The following is an 18,772-nucleotide window of genomic DNA, read 5'->3' as shown; positions in this document are numbered from 1 at the left end:
GGTTCAGCAATTCTCCTGTCTCGGTCCTGCAAGTAGCTCAGATTACAGGTGCACACCACCACACCCAGCTAATTTTTTTTATTTTTAGTAGAGACAGGGTTTCACCATGTGGCCAGAGTGGTCTCCTGGCCGACAGGTGATCCACTTGCCTTGACTTCTCAAAGTGCTAGGATTACAGGCATGAGCCACCGTGCCTGGCCCCAAATAATTTTTATAAAGCAAAGAATATCCTATACAATGGAAATTATTACAAGTAATTGAGGCAATTAAGAGTTTTTTTCAAAGTAGAATACACAAATACATGACTATAGTTCTAAACAGGAAACTCAAGTAGAAAACGGGGGTAATCATGAAAGATTTAAGTAATAAAAAACTCCATACTATTCGATCTTAAAATATTCATACAATATGAGTAAAAGGCAGAAAAGTATTTGAGGTAAACTAGATTATTAGTTCCATGTTTATTTCACTTGTATTAAAAGTACCTAGAATTTACAAAGGTGAAATTGAGAGGTCCACTCTGATGATGCCTTCAAGCCACTCCGTATAAACTTTTCATTTCAATTCAACTAAATGGGCATTTATAACTAACCTTAACTATATGTCAAGCATGATATCAAACATCAACATACAGGGCTCAAACCCTGAAGACTTTTAATTCTAGCTACCGTGAACTGGCTTATACTGGACTCATCTTCTAAATGCCAAAAGTTGCACAAAATACATAAAGCAACGATTTGATGGCATCAAAAGCCCACACACACAGGACCTGAAAGACTATGATGCCTAAAAAACAGGAAGCACATAAAATTAGCCGTACATTCATTCTGGATTCGTCCTTCAGGGTTTATGCCAATTTTTGGCATGGGAGAACAGTGCGAGCAGAAATCAGCAATCTTAGTGAGCTGAGGAGACACAATTTGGAGTTTAGAGCCATCAAAGTGGTTAAAACTTGAGGGGAAAAATTCTTCCAAGGAAAAAAATCATAGAAAAGTGAGCTCAGACTGGACATGGTGGCTCATACCTGAAATCCTAGCATTTTGGGAAGTCAAGGTGGGAGGATCACCTGAGCTCAGGAGTTTGAGACCAACATGGTGAGACGTCATGTCTAATAAAAACGCAAAAAATATGCCAGGCATGGTGGTATGCACCTGTGGTCATAGTTACTCGGGAGGCTGAGGCCTAAGAATCACTTGAACCCGAGAGGCGGAGGTTGCAGTGAGCCAAAATCACGCCACTGCACTCTGGCCTGTGTGACAGAGTAAGACTCTGCCTCAAAAAAACAAAAAACAAAAAGTGAGCTCAAATAAAAGTGTGCAATTTCCCACCCCGCCCCAACACTGGTCATATCCAGAAACCCAGGTGAAAACAGCTGCTTCAATTCCTGCTTAGATAAAATTTATTAGGAAACAAACCACAGAATTCCCCTTTGATATAGTTTGAATATTTGCCTCTGCCCAAATCTCATGCTGAAATGTAATCCCCAGTGTAAAAGGTGGGCCTGGTAGGAGGTGACTGAATCAGGGGTGGGCTTCTCACGAATGCTTTAGCACCATCCATGTGATGCTGTCCTCATGATAGTGAATGAGTTCTTGCAAGATCTGGTCATTTGAAAGTATGTGGCACCTTGTTCCCTCTGCTCTCTTGCCCCTGCTTTCACCGTGTGACACATCTGCTTCCCCTTTGCCTTCCATCACGACTGGAAGCTTCCTGAGGCCTCCCCAAAAGTAGATGCTACTATGCTTCCTCTACAGCTTGCAGAACCGTAAGCCAATTACATCTCTTTTCTCAGAAATTACCCGGTCTCAGGGATTTCTTTATAGCGATGCAAGAACAGCCAAATACATCTTCCTTCCTGACAGTATCCAATCCATACCAAAGCCTCAACTCCTTCAACTTTCTCCAAAATCACTGGGCACTTAGCACAAGCCAAATACTGAGAATCCTTTCAAACACATTCTTACTGAGAAGTTCCACAACTCCTCATGGTGTGTGTTTCCTTTTTTTTTTCTTTCCAACTTTTCGGTTCAGGGGTTACATGTGCAGATTTGTTACACAGGTAAACTGCATGTCACAGGGTTTTGGTACACAGATGACATCGTCACCCAGGTAATGAGCATGGTACCCTACAGGTAGTTTTTCAAGGCTTCCTTCCCGCTACCATCATCCACAAGTAGGCTGCAGTGTCTCTTGTTCCCTTGTGTCCATGTGTACTCAATGTTTAGATCCCATTTATAAGTGAGGACATACAGTATTTGGTGTTTTGTTTCTGAATTAATTCACTTAGCATAATGGCCTCAAGTTCCAACCATGTTGCTGCATAGGACATGATTTTATTCTTTTCATGACTGTAGTATCCCATGGTATATATGTACCACATTTTATTTATCCAATCTACTGCTAATGAGTATCTAGGTTGATTCCATGTCTATGCTATTGCGGATAGTGCTGCAATCAACACAGGGGTGCGTGTGTCTTTTTGGTAGAAAGATTATATTCTTTAGGGTATATACCCATAAAGGGACTGTTGGGTCCAAAGGTAGTTGCATTTTAAGTTGAGAAATCTCCAAACTGCTTTCTACAGTGATGGAATTAATTTACATTCCCACCAGAAGCATTCCTTTTTTTCTGCAATCTCACCAACATCTGATCATTTTTCACTTTTTAATAAGCCATTCTGACTGGTGTGAGATAGTATCTCATTGTGGTTTTTCATTTGCATTTTTCTAATGATTAGTGATGTTGAGCATTTTTTCATATGGTTGTTGGCCACCTGTATGGCTTTTTTTGAGAAGTGCCTGTTCTTGTCCTTTGCCCACTTTTTAATGGGGGTGCTGGGTTTCTTATAAATTTAAGTTCCTTATAGATTCTGGATATTAGGCCTTTGTCAGCCAGATGGATGGCAAAAATTTTTTCCCACTCTGAAGGCTGCCTTTTTCCTCTAACGGTAGTTTCTTTCACTGTGCAGAAGTTCTTTAGTTTAATTAGGTCCCATCCATCAATTTTTGGTTTTGTTGCAATTGCTTTTTGCATTTTCATCATGAAATTTTTGCCAGGTTCTATTTCCAGAATGGTATTTCCTAGGTTATCTTCCAGGGCTTTTACAGTTTGAAGTTTTACATTGAAGTCTTCAATCCATTTTGAGTTGACTTTTGTGTATGGTGAAAGGAGGGGTCCAGTTTCAATCTTCTGCATATGGCCAGCAAGTTATCTTAGCACCATTAATTGAATAGGAAATCCTTTACTCATTGCTTATTGTTGTCAACTTTGTTGAAAATCAGATGGTTTTGTGGGTTTATTTCTGGGTTCTCTAACTTGTTCTACTGGTCTATGTGTCTGTTTTTGTACCAGTACCATGCTGTTTTAGTTACTGTAGCCCTGTAGTATAGTTTGAAGTTGGATAATGTGATGCATCTTGGCTTTCTTCTTTTTGCTTAGGATTGCTATGGCTACTAGGGCTATTTTGTTGTTGTTGTTCCATATGAATTTTAGAATAGTTTTTTTCTAATTCTGAGAAGAATGTCATTGGTAGTTTGACAGGAATAGCATTGAATCTGTAAATTGCTTTAGGCCATACAGTTGTGTTAACAATATTGACTCTTCCTATCCATGAGGGTGGAACACCTTTGCATTTGTGTTATCTCTGACATCTTTGAGCAGTTTTGTAATTCTCATCTATAGATATCTTCCACCTCCCTATTTAGCTGTATTCCTAGGTGTTTTATTCTTTTTGTAGCTATTTTGAATGGGACTGAGTTCTTGACTTGGCTCTCAGCTTTGACATTGTTGCTGTGTAGAAATGCTACTGATTTTTATACATTCATTTTGTGTCCTGAAACTTTACTAAAGTTGTTTATCAGATCTAGGAGATTTTCAGCAGACCTTTTGGGGGTTTCCAGGTATAGAATTATATAATCTGCAAAGAGAGATAGTTTCACTTTCTCTCTTCCTATTTGGATGCCTCTGATCCTTTCTCCTGCCCAGCTGCTCTGGCTAGGTCTTGCAGTACTGGCTAAATAGGAGTGGTGAGAGTGGGCATCCTCATCTCGTTCCAGTTCTCAAGGAGAATGCTTCTGGCTTTTGCCCCTCCAGTATGATGTTGGCTGTGGGTTTGTCATAGATGGCTCTTATTATTTTCAGCTATGTTCCTTCAATTCCTAATTTGTTGAGGATTTTTAACACGAAGAGATGTTCCTTTCATCTTCGAAATTGCTGTCCTTTGGATGGGGCATTTTGTTTTCATATTCTTTGATGCCTTCGAGGGTTTGACTGCAGCATACACCATACACTGCGTTCAGTGGACTGGCGTTGTTTCTGGATGATTTCAGGAGTGCTGGGCTACATGCCCTTGGGGGCTGAGACCAGGTTCATGGCTTTCTTCTTTGGCACCTCAAGCTTAAGCACTTGCCGCACTGGAATGGCTAAGGCATTCCTCGTCCATTAGCAGCAGCACTTCAATGGCAGGTGCTGGCAAAATCACTTCATCGGCACAGTGGTTACAGGTCCAAGTGCACAGGCTAGCATGGCAGGTTCCATGTGCATGCAGTTGCAGCTGGCAGAGTGTGACAACATGTATTCAACCGGCGGTGGCAGGGCAGTGGCAACATAGTCCACACCTGCACCAGCACCAGTTAGAAGCAGGGTGGCAAAGTCCATGCAGCTGCCAGAAAGTGGTAGGGAGAGGCTGTGGGTAGTTGAGTGCCAGTAGGGGCCCATCTGCAGAAGCTCTCCAATGGTCAGGCAGGGTCTCCTGGGGCAGGAGCTATAGTGGCAGCTGCCTGGAAGCACCACGTTTGGGCATCCAAGGCTGCACTGCAAGAAGGCACAGCCAGGCAGGGACCCTGGGAGATCAGATCAGGGTGCTCGGATTATACCGGCCCTGTCCCACTGTCAGGATAGCCCTGCTGCATGCAGGTCTGACAGACAACAATGGCCAAAGCCATCTAGAGGAACACAGTGAAACTTGGGGGTTGGACATCTCTGGCTGCCCACCACAGTAGCTCTTCCTGTGTCAAACCCTCTGGGCTCTTTACAAGCTGAGTCCCATTCCTGCCACCTCTCTAAGCAATTCTCCCTGTCAGCTCAAATGTCCATGGGGGTCATGGGGTCTCCTGCAGCTAGGATTCCAGAGGTCTGTGGTGAAAGTGGGCCACTCCTCACTTAGTTAACTACCTCTTCCTCAGGAGAGTCCTGGTGCTCTGCAAAGCCAGACAGGTTTACCAGCTTTCTCCTCCAGCTTCAGCCCAGGGTGTGCCCTCCCTCCCTCTACTCTCAATGCCTTCCTTAGGAAGATCTGCTCAGAGTGTGCCAGCCTTCTTGATGGTCTGGTATCTCAGTGGGAGACGTTCTTCCTGGCTGTATCTAGTCAGCCATCTTGGCTCTTCCTTTTTCCCCTTCTTTTAACAAGTCACTAAATCAAATATTACTCAACTACAGATGTGTTCTTATGATGGTATATAGGAGGGCACTGACATAACACTAGGAAAAATAAGTACAGCTTCATATAAATAATAGGTATCAGTTTCACAGACTTAAGCATGAATGCAAGAAATCAGATATAAAAGAGTACATACTGTACAATACCACTTACATGAAACTCAAGAACAGGCAAGACTAAATGATGATGCAAAAATACAAATTTCCTATTCTTGAGTAGTCCTGGAAATCTACTATAATAAATAGGACAACAAATTAGTAGCTTATCTAGCCATGTCATCAAGTTTAAAAAAAAGTTAAATATTCATATATATATTTATACAAATCTAAATGCCATGTTGACAATGATTATGTGAGAAGGAATAATGAATTTCCAAAAGCTTCTAAATGGTATACTGATCCAAAATTATCCTAAGTGAAATTTACGTGGTTAACTGTTTTCCAAGAAATCTGGTATGCCATTGAGTAATTATTTTCCTGCATTATTAAACTATCAATATAGCATAACGTTTCCTTAAATTGAAATTATGTAAATAACAGTATTAAATTCTTGTTTCTATGTTTCTTGTTAAATTAATATGTACACTAAAATAATAAGACATTTGTAGACTATATTGTGGTAGCCATCAAGTGCTAAATAGAGTTTTAAATAATCATAGAAATAAATGCAAACATGGAATTCTTTATAATAAAACAGCACATATTGGGTACTCAATAAACAACTGTAAACGAACAAAAATAAAGTTTACCACTTCCTCATCTGAAAGCTCACGCCCCTGGATGCTACTATTCTCTCTCACAGCTTGCTGGTGTTTTCTCCCTTTAATATGGCTAAAAAGATACACCTCTGAAGAGATCTGAAAGCAGAAAATCAAAGCAATGTAATCAATCTAATGTTACATGAATTGTAAATACTACACATTCAATCCAGCATATGTGATTTCAACTCACGTTGAAATCACTCTAGCATTTACATATTAGTTTTAAAAATAGTTTTCTCAGAACATAATTCTGAGAATCCTCTAGAAGACAAATGGTTTTAAAAAAGGCATGTGATAGCCACCCTAATAGGAAATTATTTCCTCTAAGTTTGAAGGTTCAAGTCTCAGCAGTAAAAATGTTACTTTCTTTTTTTTTAGATCTAGTACCCCAAAAATACTGACTTGGGTTATCACATTACGCAAGTAACCATCCATTTTAATAGTAACAGCATTCTTTAGCACGTTGTAGTGCTATTTCAAAATGTGCTAGTATTTGTACCACTTTTCATTCAGAATCATGAAAGAAATCCATGTCACTCAGCAGATGACTTAGCATGAGTTTTATTTTATTTTTTTGAAACAGAGTCTTGCTTTGTCGCCCAGGCTGGAGTGCAGTGGTGCAATCCTGGTTCACTGCAACCTCTGCCTCCAGGGTTAAAAGGATTCTCATGCCTCAGTCTACTGAGTAGCTGGGATTACAGGCATGTGCCACCATGCCCAGCTAATTTTTTTATGCTTTTAGAAGAGACGGGGTTTCACCATGTTGGCAAGGCTGGTTTCGAACTCCTGGCCTCAACTGATCTGCCCACCTCGGTCTCCCAAAGTGCTGAGATTACAGCCATGAGCCACCACACCTGGCCTGCCTTAGCATGTTTTAAAAAACTGGAAGAATAAATTTCCATGGTTTCATAAACTTTATGGGAGTAAATTATATCATTATCATATTGATAATAACAACCTACCAGGACATTGCAGAGAGAACACTGCTTCTTTCTTTCATATGGGGTCAGTTTGGGGGCATAATCAGTATTTGCATGTCGCCCACTGCTTAGCTCAGCAGCTTTTTCTTTTCTCTGTTCAATCTGTTCCATGTGCCTTCGAATACTTTCGTCATGCTGTAGATGAAGTCAAAGTGCAAGAATTTCAAAAATTATTCAAATTATGGTGAGAACTCAGAAAAATAATATTTCCATTAAAACTTCAAAAGTAATAGGAGAGTGTCGTTTCTATGTCAACTTACACACTGAAGACAAAGCTTAACACAAAGTCCTTTAATATCACCCATATGAACAGTAATGTTTATTAAAGTGTGCCCCAGGAGATATTAATAGGTGTTTTTGCAGAACAGGTTCCATGGTCAAATGAATTTGGAAAACAATACGCTAAAGCTAAACAGGTTCTTAACATAGAACTTTACAGAGCCACCAGTATGTCACTGTGATCACGACTCAATACACCTAGCTTTTAGTAAGCATCACCTTATCACCTTACAAATTATTTACCAACAACATATTTTTGAGAACCACTTCCTGGAACCCCTCATGGGAAATATTAACCTATAGGTAAATCACATGCTTATCCACATAGCAAGCAAAGCCCATCATGACCAAAACTACAAACCTACTCCATTTTTATACCTCCAGTGACAATCCTGGGGGAAAAAAACACTATTTCAGACCTTTGTCCTTATGCTCATCTACTTCATATGTCTAGGATAGCATCCCACCTACCTATCCATTTTACTCAACCTCCTTTTAAGACCTAGCTCAGGAACTGTTCCTTAAAATCACTTCCCTGACCTCTGACACTCTTCATGTTTTAAGTGTCCTCTTCTGTGCTTCCACAGCATTTCATGTATGCCTCTATCTTGGTGGCGGTTATGTACTTAGCATCTGAATCTCAACTACATGAAGAGTTTCTTAAAATTCAGAGCCATGCCTTAACTTATCTCTGCATTTCCCTGCCTACCACAAGGCTCAATAAATATTTGCTACAATAAATTTAAATGAATGATAAATTTCTAGGACTATACAAATAGTAAAATACAGTCTTCTACCTTAAGGCTTTTACTATCCCTGTGAGGAGCCAGCATGTAAATAACTGTGACATAATATAAAACATTCATACTATTAGAGACTCCCTACAGGTTGTAGTAATGCTAAAAATTTTCTAGAAAATATCAGTTTATCACAACCTCCCAAGCTACAATTATGCAATTCATAAGCACTGAAATCAAGTGAAGCAAATTATAAGAAACATCTTTTAATTTACTTTTGAGTGATTAAAACCTATGAATATAAAAGGCCTACCATTAATTCCTTCAAGTCATTAATAAATTGCTTAGTGAGAACAGGAAATGTTAAACTTCCTTTAATTTTCTTTTCTCAATGGCTCTACCATATCAAAGCAAACTTAGTTTCCAGATACAGAATTAGAAATGGTCATACGCAAATCACATAAGCTTTGTTGTGCAAAGATTAAGAATACAAATTAATTCCATTTTTGTTCTATAAAATTTTGATCTCATGCTCTGTTGCAAGCTCTAAAATTTCAAATTAAAAATATGTCATACCCTTACCTTGAGCTGAATTTTTTTCTGTAACTCTTCCATAGCTTCTTGCTGCGCGGCTGTGAGTGCTGCCAATCGTTCTTCCCTGTCTCTGTAAGAAGACAGTGAAAATGAGAAACTCAACTGCTTAAAGTAACAAATTTCATGAGGTTCAAAAATACAGTTAGGACACATTGGCTTATATAGTCAAAAAGGTCATTTTAAAATATATATATATATATGTATTTGTTTAAGAGTGCCTACTAAGTCTTATATTGCTAATTAAAAGTCTGGGAAACAATAGAGATCATCAGTTATGCAATGGATTTAAATATTAGCTCAAAGACTATCATTTAAAGATGGCATGTTGAAAACCATATTTATCTCTATTCTCTTCCAAAAACTCAATTAAAAACACAAGAAAGGAATAGAAAAGGCATAAACTCACAAAGACAATTAAAGTAGAAGAGGAAATAATCACAGAAAATGGACATCAATATTCCTAAAACTAAGAAGCAATTCCAAGAAAACTGAGATCGAAGCTTTCAGAGGGAAACTAATAAGCAAGGTAATTCTACTAGCAAAATTCCATAAAGGCTCAGAAACTGAATCAACTATTCACTTATAAAGGAAGGGATGAAGGTTGAGGATCAAAACAGCCAGATTGGGAAAGTCTTAGAAAACAGCAAGTCTCCAAATCAACCCCTCTGGCAGAAGGTGAAGAGATTACACCCTAGAGGGGCTGAACAAAAAGACCTGCATTCAAGACAGAAGGCACACTGGAGGTGAGATAATATACTGAAAACAGAAAGTTTAAGTGAAAATCTACATACTGAAATGATGAGATAAGTAGCATCCTTCGACTTTTTTTAAATTATTATTGTACTTTAAGTGCTGGGGTACATACATAGATCTTGCAGGATTGTTGCACCGGTACACACATGCCATGGTGGTTTGCTGTCTCCATTCCCCACCATCACCGACATCAGCCATTTCTCCCAGTGTTATCCCTCCTGAACCCCCCCGCTCCCCCCGTCCTTCCCCCCTAGCCCCTCGATCCCCAATATACCCGTGTGTTATGTTTCCCTCCCTGTGCCCATATGTTCTCATTGTTCAACACAAACTCATACAGCATGCATGGCCAGCTTTACATACTGCTCCCTTCATGTATCCCGGAACTTAAAAGTATAATAAATTTTTAAAAAGTAAAAAAAAACATTTTGAAAAAGAAGCAAACTGTTGGTACACACACACACACTCACACACATGAAATGTAATAAATATATTTCCTCTTTTATTCTCCCAGACCTTTTAAAAATATAGGACTGTATAAAATAATTATAAGACTGCATTGTTTCACTTATGACATATATATGTAAGGTATGTGAAAACAGTAACACAAGGGGAAGAGGACACAGAACTTTGGTCCACAGTTGTTCTATTTTAACAAAATTAATTTAGTTTTATTCTGAAGTAGAATTTAAGATAAATACTATAATCCAAAAAGCAACTATTAAACAAGTAACTGAAATAATACAGTTTTAAAAAAGCAATGAAGAAAATAAAATAAAACAAAAAGTGTTGGTTTAATTTAAAAAATGGTAAAGGAGAACAAAAAAGACTTGAGACATATAGAAAACAAGTATCAAACTGGCAGACATAAATTCAGTCATATCAATAATTACATCAAATGAGAATGGACTAAATATTGAAAACAAAAGACAGGAATTAGCAAGCCAGATAGAAAAGCAAAACCCAACTATGTACAGTCTACAAGAGATGGATGTGAGATACAAAAACACAAAAAGTATGAAAGGATAAGAACAGAATATATACCATGAAAATAGTACATATGACTAGATTTACAACAGAGACAACTGACATTAAGACAAGAACTATTTTTTAAAAGCTAAAAAAGAACACTTTTTAATGAATCAGTACCTCAGTAAGGCAGAACAATTATAAACTATATGCAACTAACAGTACGCCAAAGTACATGAAGCCAAAATGTCACAACTAAAAGAAAGAAATACACAGTTCAACTTGTACTTGGAGATTTTGATAATCTTGTCTCAAGAATTTATAGAACTACAGAGAAAATAAGTCAGCATACAGAAGACCAGACAATGGTATCAATTACTTTTACCTAACTGACATTTAGAGAACATTCCATCCAACAACAACAGAATGCACACACTTTCCAAGAACATGAGGAACATTCTCTAGTAATGTCCACATCCAAGGACATAAAGTATATCTCAATAAATGTAAAAGCAATGAAATCATACAAAGTATATTCTCCAATCACAAATGACTGCATTATAGATTAACAACAGGAACAAGTAACATGCTTCTAAACCACCCATGAATCAAGTAAGAAATATTACAAAATACAGTTGTTCCTCAGTATCCAAGGGGGATTGGTTCCAAGACATCCTCCTACCTGGAATAGCAAAATCTGAGGATGTTCAAGTCCCTTACAAAAAATGGTGTAGTATTTGCATGTAACCTATGAACATTCTCCTACATATTTTAAATCATACCTAGATTACTTATAATACCTAATACAATATGAATGTTATATACACAGTTATTATACTGTATTTTTGTATTTGTATTATTCTTTCATTTTTGGGGGGTTGCCTTCCCAAATATTCTTGACCCATGGTTGACTGAATCCACATGCGGAACCTCCAGATACAGAGCGACAACTGTATCTTGAATGGAAATAAAAATACAGTATATCAAAATTGATGAGATGTACTTAAAGATATGCTTAAAAAAACTGTATACCTTTAAATGTTTACATTAGAAATGCAGAGAGGGTGGGGTGGGGAAAAAAGAAAAAACACACAAAAAATATGAAATACATAAATGCAAAAGTATTTTAAAATCAATCAACTAAGCTTCAACCTCATAAAGAAAAGAAGGCAAAGCTAATCAAACCCAAAGTAAGCAGAAGGAAATAAATAATAAACATCAAAGCAGAAGTCAATGAAGCAAAAAACAGAAACACAATATAGAAATGCAATAAAACCTAAAGTTTTTTGGAAAGATCGACAAAATACATAAACCTTTAGCTAGACTAATAAAAAAGAAAAGTGACATAAATTACCAAAATTAAGAATGAAAGAGAAGGCTGGCCAGGAGCGGTGGCTCATGCCTGCAATCCCAACACTTTGGGAGGCTGAGGAGGGCAGATCACTTCAGGTCAGGAGTTCGAGATCAGCCTGGGCCAACATGGTGAAACCCCATCTCTACTAAAACTCCAAAAATCAGCTAGGTGTGGTGGCACACACGCCTGCAGTCCCAGCTACTTGGAAGGTCGAGGCATGAGAATCGCTTGAACCTGAAAGATGGAGGTTGCAGTGAGCCAAAATATATGAAGCCAGCACTCCATCCCAGGCAACAGAATGAGACTCTGTCTCAAAAAAAAAAAAAAAAAAAAAAAAAAAAGAAAAGAAAAAAAAAAGGAAGAAGAAGAAAAAGAAGAAGAAGAAGAAAGCGGGATACTACTATAAATCAAAATACTTATCAAACAATTACAAACAAATTTATAATAAGTTAGCTCAATTAAGATGAAAAAAGACAAATTCCTAGGAAGACACAAATTATCAAAGCCGACTCTAGAAGAGATAGAAAAATCTCAATAGACCAAAAACAAGGGGGAAAAAAACTTAATAGGTGATTTAAAACCTTCCCACAAAGAAAAACCCAAGCCCTGATGTCTTCATTAGTAAATTCGCCCAAACATTTAGAAAGAAATAATATCAATCCTATGCAAATGTTTTCTCATATAGAGCAGGAAAGAATACTTCTTACATTCTGTAAGGTCAGAATCGCCATAACACAAAAGCCAGATGAAAATATCACAAGAAAACTACAGATAAATAGTCCTCATGAACATGCCCTTGGCAAGAAGCCATCAACATATAAAAGGTATTACATATCATGACAAATCAGGAATTAACCCAGGAATCAAAGGTTATTTTAATATCCAAAAATTAATGTAACATACCATATTAAAATAAATAATAAAACCAGTTATCTTAATGGATGCACAAAAAGAATAATTTCACCAAATTCAAAGTCCACGTTAAAAACTCAACAAACTAGAAATGAAGAAAACTTCCTCAATCTAATAAAGAGAATTTATCAAAAATCTATAGCAAAGATCATACATAGAGGTGAAAGACTGAATGCTTTCCCACTAAGATTGAGAACAAAACAAGGATATCCAATATCACAACTTCCACTGAACATTATGTAGGAGTGCGGCAGTGCACGAGGGCAAAAAGAAAAAAAGAAAAGAAATTAAAGGCATCCACATTAGAAAGAAAGAAGTAAAATAAACTTTATTCAGAGATGCCATGAGCCTTTACGGCTAATGAACCAAAAAAATTTAAAAACCTACAAACTAATTCAGACAGTCCCCAACTTATAGTCATTCAACTTACGGCTTTTGGATTTTAGGATGGGTTTATAAGGACTTAACGTCATCATAAGTCAAGGAATGTCTGTAAGCAAATTTAACAAGGTCATAAAAAGCACAGTTGTAGGATGAAATAAATTAAAATCTACTGTATTTCTACATACTAGCAAGAAAAATGCAAAACTGAACCAAAGAAAACAATTCTATTTACAACAACTTTAAAGGGTACTTAGGAATAAATTTTAAAAAGAATTGCAGGGCCTATCTGCAAAAAACTACAAAACTTCATCAGAAATTTAAAAAGATCATTAAAAAGAGAAAAACATCATATTCACAGATTGTAATACACAATATTGTAAAGCTGTTAATCTACCTAAACTGACCTATAGATTAAATGCACTTCCTATCAAAATCCTGCAGGCTATCTTGCAGAAACTGATAAGCTGACCCTAAAATTTATATGGAAATGCACCTTTCAAAAACAACAACAAAGTTAGAGAACTTATACTAATTTCAAAATATGCTATAAAACTACAGTAATTAAAACTATAGTACTGGCACAAGAACAGATACAGATATCAATATAACAGAATGGAGTATAGAATATACCGTTACGTCAATGATCATTTGATCTTTAACAGTTGGTAAGGCAATTAAATGGAGAAAGGATAGCCTTTTCAACAAACAGTGCCATAATAATCGGCAATTAAATGGAGAAAGGATAGCCTTTTCAACAAACAGTGCCATAATAATCGGATATCTATATGCAAACAAATAAATTTACGAAGTCAAAAGGAATTACAGAACTAAATGCTAAGTGCTCAAACTGAAACATTTCTTGAACTAAACACAGAAGAAATTTTTGTGATTTGGGGCTAGACAATTTCTTAGATATGAAAACTGTTATACATAAAAATTTGATAATATATCAAATTTTAGACATCATCAAAATTAAAAAGTCATGTTCTTCAAAGACACTATTTAAAATCTGAAAAGATAAGCATAGATTGTAAGTCATATACTTCACAAAAAATGTTTATCCAGAATATATAAAGAATTCTTACAACTCAGTAACAGAATGACCACCTGAAAAGTGAACACAAGCTTTGACATGTCACTAGAGAAATGCACACTGACAACATGCTGAATAGCGCCAGTCATCAGAGAAATGAAAATTAAAATAATGAAATACGACCACACGCCAACAAGAAAAAACTTCTATATTTAAAAAAACTGATCCACCAAATGCTGTCAAGGGTTGTGAAGGAACTCAAACTCTCACTTGCCGCTGGTGGGTATGTAAAATAGAACAAACACTCTGACAAAACAGTTGGAAGTTTCTTAACAAATTTAATATACGTCTACTCTACAACCCAGCCATTCCTCTGTTTACTCAAGAGAAACACAAGTGAATGCCCACACAAAGACCCATATGCAAACATCCCTATCAGCTTTATCTGTAACAGCCAAAAAACTGGAGATGATCCAAATGTCTAAAAGAGGTAAATGGTTTGTAATTTGTATGGCATATATACAAATACTACTCAGCAATTAAAAAAAAAAAAAAAGAGCAAGCCACAAATACATATAACAAGTAGGAGTGGCAAAAAAAAAAAAAAAAGGCAGAGCAAAAGATGGCAGACAAGAGAGAAAGTAAATCAGTAGCTGTGTTGGGCTGAGGCTAGAGAAGATAAACTGATTACCAAGCAGTATGGAAAATTTGGGCGGGATGGGTGACAGATATATTACCTTGATTGTGCAGACAGTTTTACCATGGTTACATATGTGAAAACTCACCAAATTGTACACTTTAATAACTAGTAAATTTAAAAATTTTAACTGTCAATTTCAATTTCTAGCAAGGGTATGGAACATCTGAATACAGAAATCATTAGAAATACAAATTGGAGCCGGGCGCGGTGGCTCAAGCCTGTAATCCCAGCACTTTGGGAGGCCGAGGCGGGTGGATCACCAGGTCAAGAGATCGAGACCATCCTGGTCAACATGGTGAAACCCCGTCTCTACAAAAAGTGCAAAAAAATTAGCTGGGCATGGTGGCGCGTGCCTGTAATCCCAGCTACTCAGGAGGCTGAGGCAGGAGAATTGCCTGAACCCAGGAGGCGGAGGTTGCGGTGAGCCGAGATCGCGCCATTGCACTCCAGCCTGGGTAACAAGAGCGAAACTCCGTCTCAAAAAAAAAAAAAAAAAAGAAAAAAGAAATACAAATTGGTACAACTATATTACTAAACAGTTTGATCGTGTCTACTCTTAGGTTAAATATGTGCATGTCCTGGGCCCCAGCAATTCCATTCCTAGGCATATACTAGACTACAGTGTTAAAAATATGATTATCTTGTAGTAGTAGTAGATTTGGAGGGACATAAGGGGGGCTTTTGGGGAGCTGATGTTCTTCTATTTCTTGACCAGGTAGTTACACGGGTGAGATGATAATTCATCAAGATGTACACTTACACATTTGTGTATTTTTGTTATGAATCATAAAAATGTTTACTGTTTTTAAAAATATATGATTATCTTACTCCCCAGGCTAAAAACCTTGAAAATTAGTTAACCATATCCAACAATAATTTGTATCGGTAAATTGCAATAATACATCAAATCTAAGTTAACCTTATTCCAGAAATGCAAGTCTGATTTAATATTCGAAAAATCAATCAACTAATTATATTAACAGATTAAAGGAGAAATTTTACAGAATTATTTCCATATCAAAAAAATTTTTAAAAACTTGAAAAACTCAACAACGAGCCAGCAGCATGACATCTCCCAGTTGAACTGCTGCTACACCCTACCACACAGGGCCAAGCTACTGCAGAGGTGTTGAATTCTAGTTGCTAGTGCATCCTCCCCTTAAAACTGAGCTGAAGTGGCATCCCATCAGACCTCAGGCCTCTGGCACACAGAAACAGCTGATATCTCCCCTAGCCCACATACACTCTCACCAATACCACTGTGAGGCAGCACCTCGCACTTCCAGGAGCTCTAAGCCTGTGGCACACCAAAGCAGTTGCAGCCCCACTAACACAACTGATGTAGTACCACACTCCCTAGGGACCCAAAGGCTCTACTAACCCAAGTAGATATGCTTTCTAGGCTGACCAGACGTGGCAACGCGCATTCTAGGGATTCATAACCTTGGCTGAGCTGTGATGCCCTGTGTTTTAGGCCAAAGAGACACAGTCCCCCACTTACCCAGAACTGGACTAGTTCCCCTACATTCCAATATATTGAGGTACCCTACCTCTCCAAGGAGTGGTCCCTGCTGCACTGTTTCCTACCCCACAGGGCACAAGATACAGCTGTACCTTGCCATTCCTGGGTCCTTGTTGCCACTGGACCCAGCTTCATAGAGCCTGGGCTACTGTACCAAGCCAAGGTCCAAAGTGACCACTGTATGCTCCTTATCACCCAGAGCCGAAGCTACCATGTTACCCGGTTGGTTCCAGGTCCCAAATGACAACTATTCTCTGCTCCCCAGAGACTGAGTCTCCAGAGACTCCTTCTTCCCCAGAATCATGCCAGTGCCTTACTCTGCTACCCAAGCGCAGCATACCCCAAGCAGCCCCCTGGCCCCAAGCTGCTGGGGTGTGCCCCACAACAACAAACCCTGTGTAGTGGGAGAACTGAATCCACTCATGCCTTGGAAAGTGAACCTATGCCTGAAGTTCCAGGTGCTATAGTAGTTTCCCAAGACCCTAAGCCCAGGAACTTGTCTCCACAGCTGCTCTGAGCCACTGTGCCCTGGAATCCAGAGCTGCTGTGGCTGCCTGTGAGCAAAGTCAGACCTGATACCAAAAGAGATCACCTCAATGAAGATTCCCTACTTTGGAGAAGACAAGCACAGGAACAGAAGACCCCTAAAACCCTTGCACCAATACCCTCAGCAGCCACCACCACTGACACAGACTCCTACAGCCCAGAACACTGAGGCACTCACAGTCTTCACTGACATTGATCACAACTAAGAAGCTGCATGACAACTACAACACTGCACCCACATGTAAGCAGAGCCACTGTGTCCTGCCCAAGCAGCACCCTCAGGCCCATCTTCAGGGGAAAGCCTTCCCCTTCATACTCCATAAAATTGGAAAGATATGACTACACTATCAGATGTACAAACATCAAGGCAGGGTCACAAGAAACATGAAAAAGCAAGGAGATATGACACTATCAGAAAGAACACAATAATTCTCCAGTAACTGACCCCAAAGTAACAGAAATCTATAAATTGTCTCAAAAGGAATTCAAAATAATGAACTAAGGAAACTAAGGGTGTGGTGGGTCATGCCTTTAATCCCATAACTTTGGGAGGCCAAGGCAGGTGGATCACAAGTTCACGAGCTCAAGAGCAGCCTGACCAACATAGTGAAATTCCGTCTCTGCACAAAAATTAGCCAGGCATGGTGGCGCCTGTAGCCCCAGCTACGCAGGAGGCTGAGCCAGGAGAATCTCTTGCACCCAGGAGGCAGAGGTTGCATTACCCAAGATCTTTCCACTGCACTCCAGCCTGGGTAACAGAGCAAGATTCTGTCTTTAAAAAATGGAAAAAAAAAAAAAGAATAAAAACATACCATTCATTGAAATTAGAAAAATAATTCATGATCTGAATGAGAAATTCAATAAGAGAGATATAAAAAAAATCTAAATAGAAATCTTAGGCTGAAGAATTCAGTGAAAGAAAAAATATCACAGAGGGTTAACAGCAGACTAGATCAAGCAGAAGAAAGAATCTTAAAGGCTTCTGAAATGACTCAGAAGAGAAGAAAAAGAAAAAAGAATGAAAAAGAATGAAGAGAACCTATGGGACACCATTAAGCAAACAAATATTCACATTGTAGCAATTCCAAAAGGTGAAGAAACAGAAAAGGCTTACATAAATAAAATAATTGCTAAAAACTTTTGGGACTTAGGAAGAGAGGGATATGAACATACAAATCAATGAAGCTCAAAGATCCTCAGGTAAACTTTAGAAGGTTCTCTCTAAGGTACATTATAATCAAACTGTCAAAAGTGAAAAGACAATGAAAGAATTTTAAAAGCAAGAGAAAAGTGTCAAGTCACATACAAGGGAATAGCCATCAGAGTATTATTGGACTTTTCTGCAGAAACCTTGCAAACCTAGAAAATGGGATGACATATTCAAAATGTAGAAAGGGGGAAAAAAAAAAAAAACTGCCAGCTAAGAATACTATACCCAGGAAAACTATCCTTCAGAAATGAAGGGAAATAAAGTCTTTCCCTGACAAATAAAAGTTGAAGGGATTCACTGACACTAGACCTGTGTGTTACATGAAATGCTTCTTCAAGCAGAAAGAAAATGACAGTAAGTACCACCACATATACATGTAAAGTATAAAACTCACTGGTAGAGATAAATATTTAGTCAAATCAGAATACTTCCAAACTGTTAAGTGTGGTGTGTAAACCACGCATATCTCTACTCTGAAGGTTAAAAGTCAAAATAGTCAAAAATAACAAAAGCTACAATAAGTGGTTAAGGAATACATAACATAAGAAGGTGAATATTGTGACATAAAAAAACATAACTTGTGGGGTGGAAAGTAAAGGTATAGT

At 38.0% G+C, this 18,772-nt stretch overlaps 1 protein-coding gene across 12 annotated transcripts in view; it reads right to left on the bottom strand.

The window, feature by feature from the left end:
- The window catches only part of SCAPER (S-phase cyclin A associated protein in the ER), a 535,706-nt gene that overhangs the window by 346,002 nt on the left and 170,932 nt on the right, over positions 1 to 18,772 (bottom strand). For all 12 annotated transcript variants that reach the window (XM_074392618.1, XM_074392622.1, XM_074392621.1 and 9 more), the window contains 3 exons: positions 8,776 to 8,857; positions 7,160 to 7,312; positions 6,186 to 6,293 (listed from right to left, as the gene is read on the bottom strand). In XM_074392618.1, the coding sequence (XP_074248719.1) occupies positions 6,186 to 6,293; positions 7,160 to 7,312; positions 8,776 to 8,857 (343 nt within the window). The remainder of the gene's footprint in view (positions 1 to 6,185; positions 6,294 to 7,159; positions 7,313 to 8,775; positions 8,858 to 18,772) is intronic.

This window comes from Saimiri boliviensis, chromosome 2 (assembly GCF_048565385.1).
Source record: "Saimiri boliviensis isolate mSaiBol1 chromosome 2, mSaiBol1.pri, whole genome shotgun sequence".
Classification (NCBI taxonomy): Eukaryota; Metazoa; Chordata; class Mammalia; order Primates; family Cebidae; genus Saimiri; species Saimiri boliviensis.
Note: the sequence above shows the minus strand (reverse complement) of the source record. Positions and strands in the feature narration are given on the sequence as shown.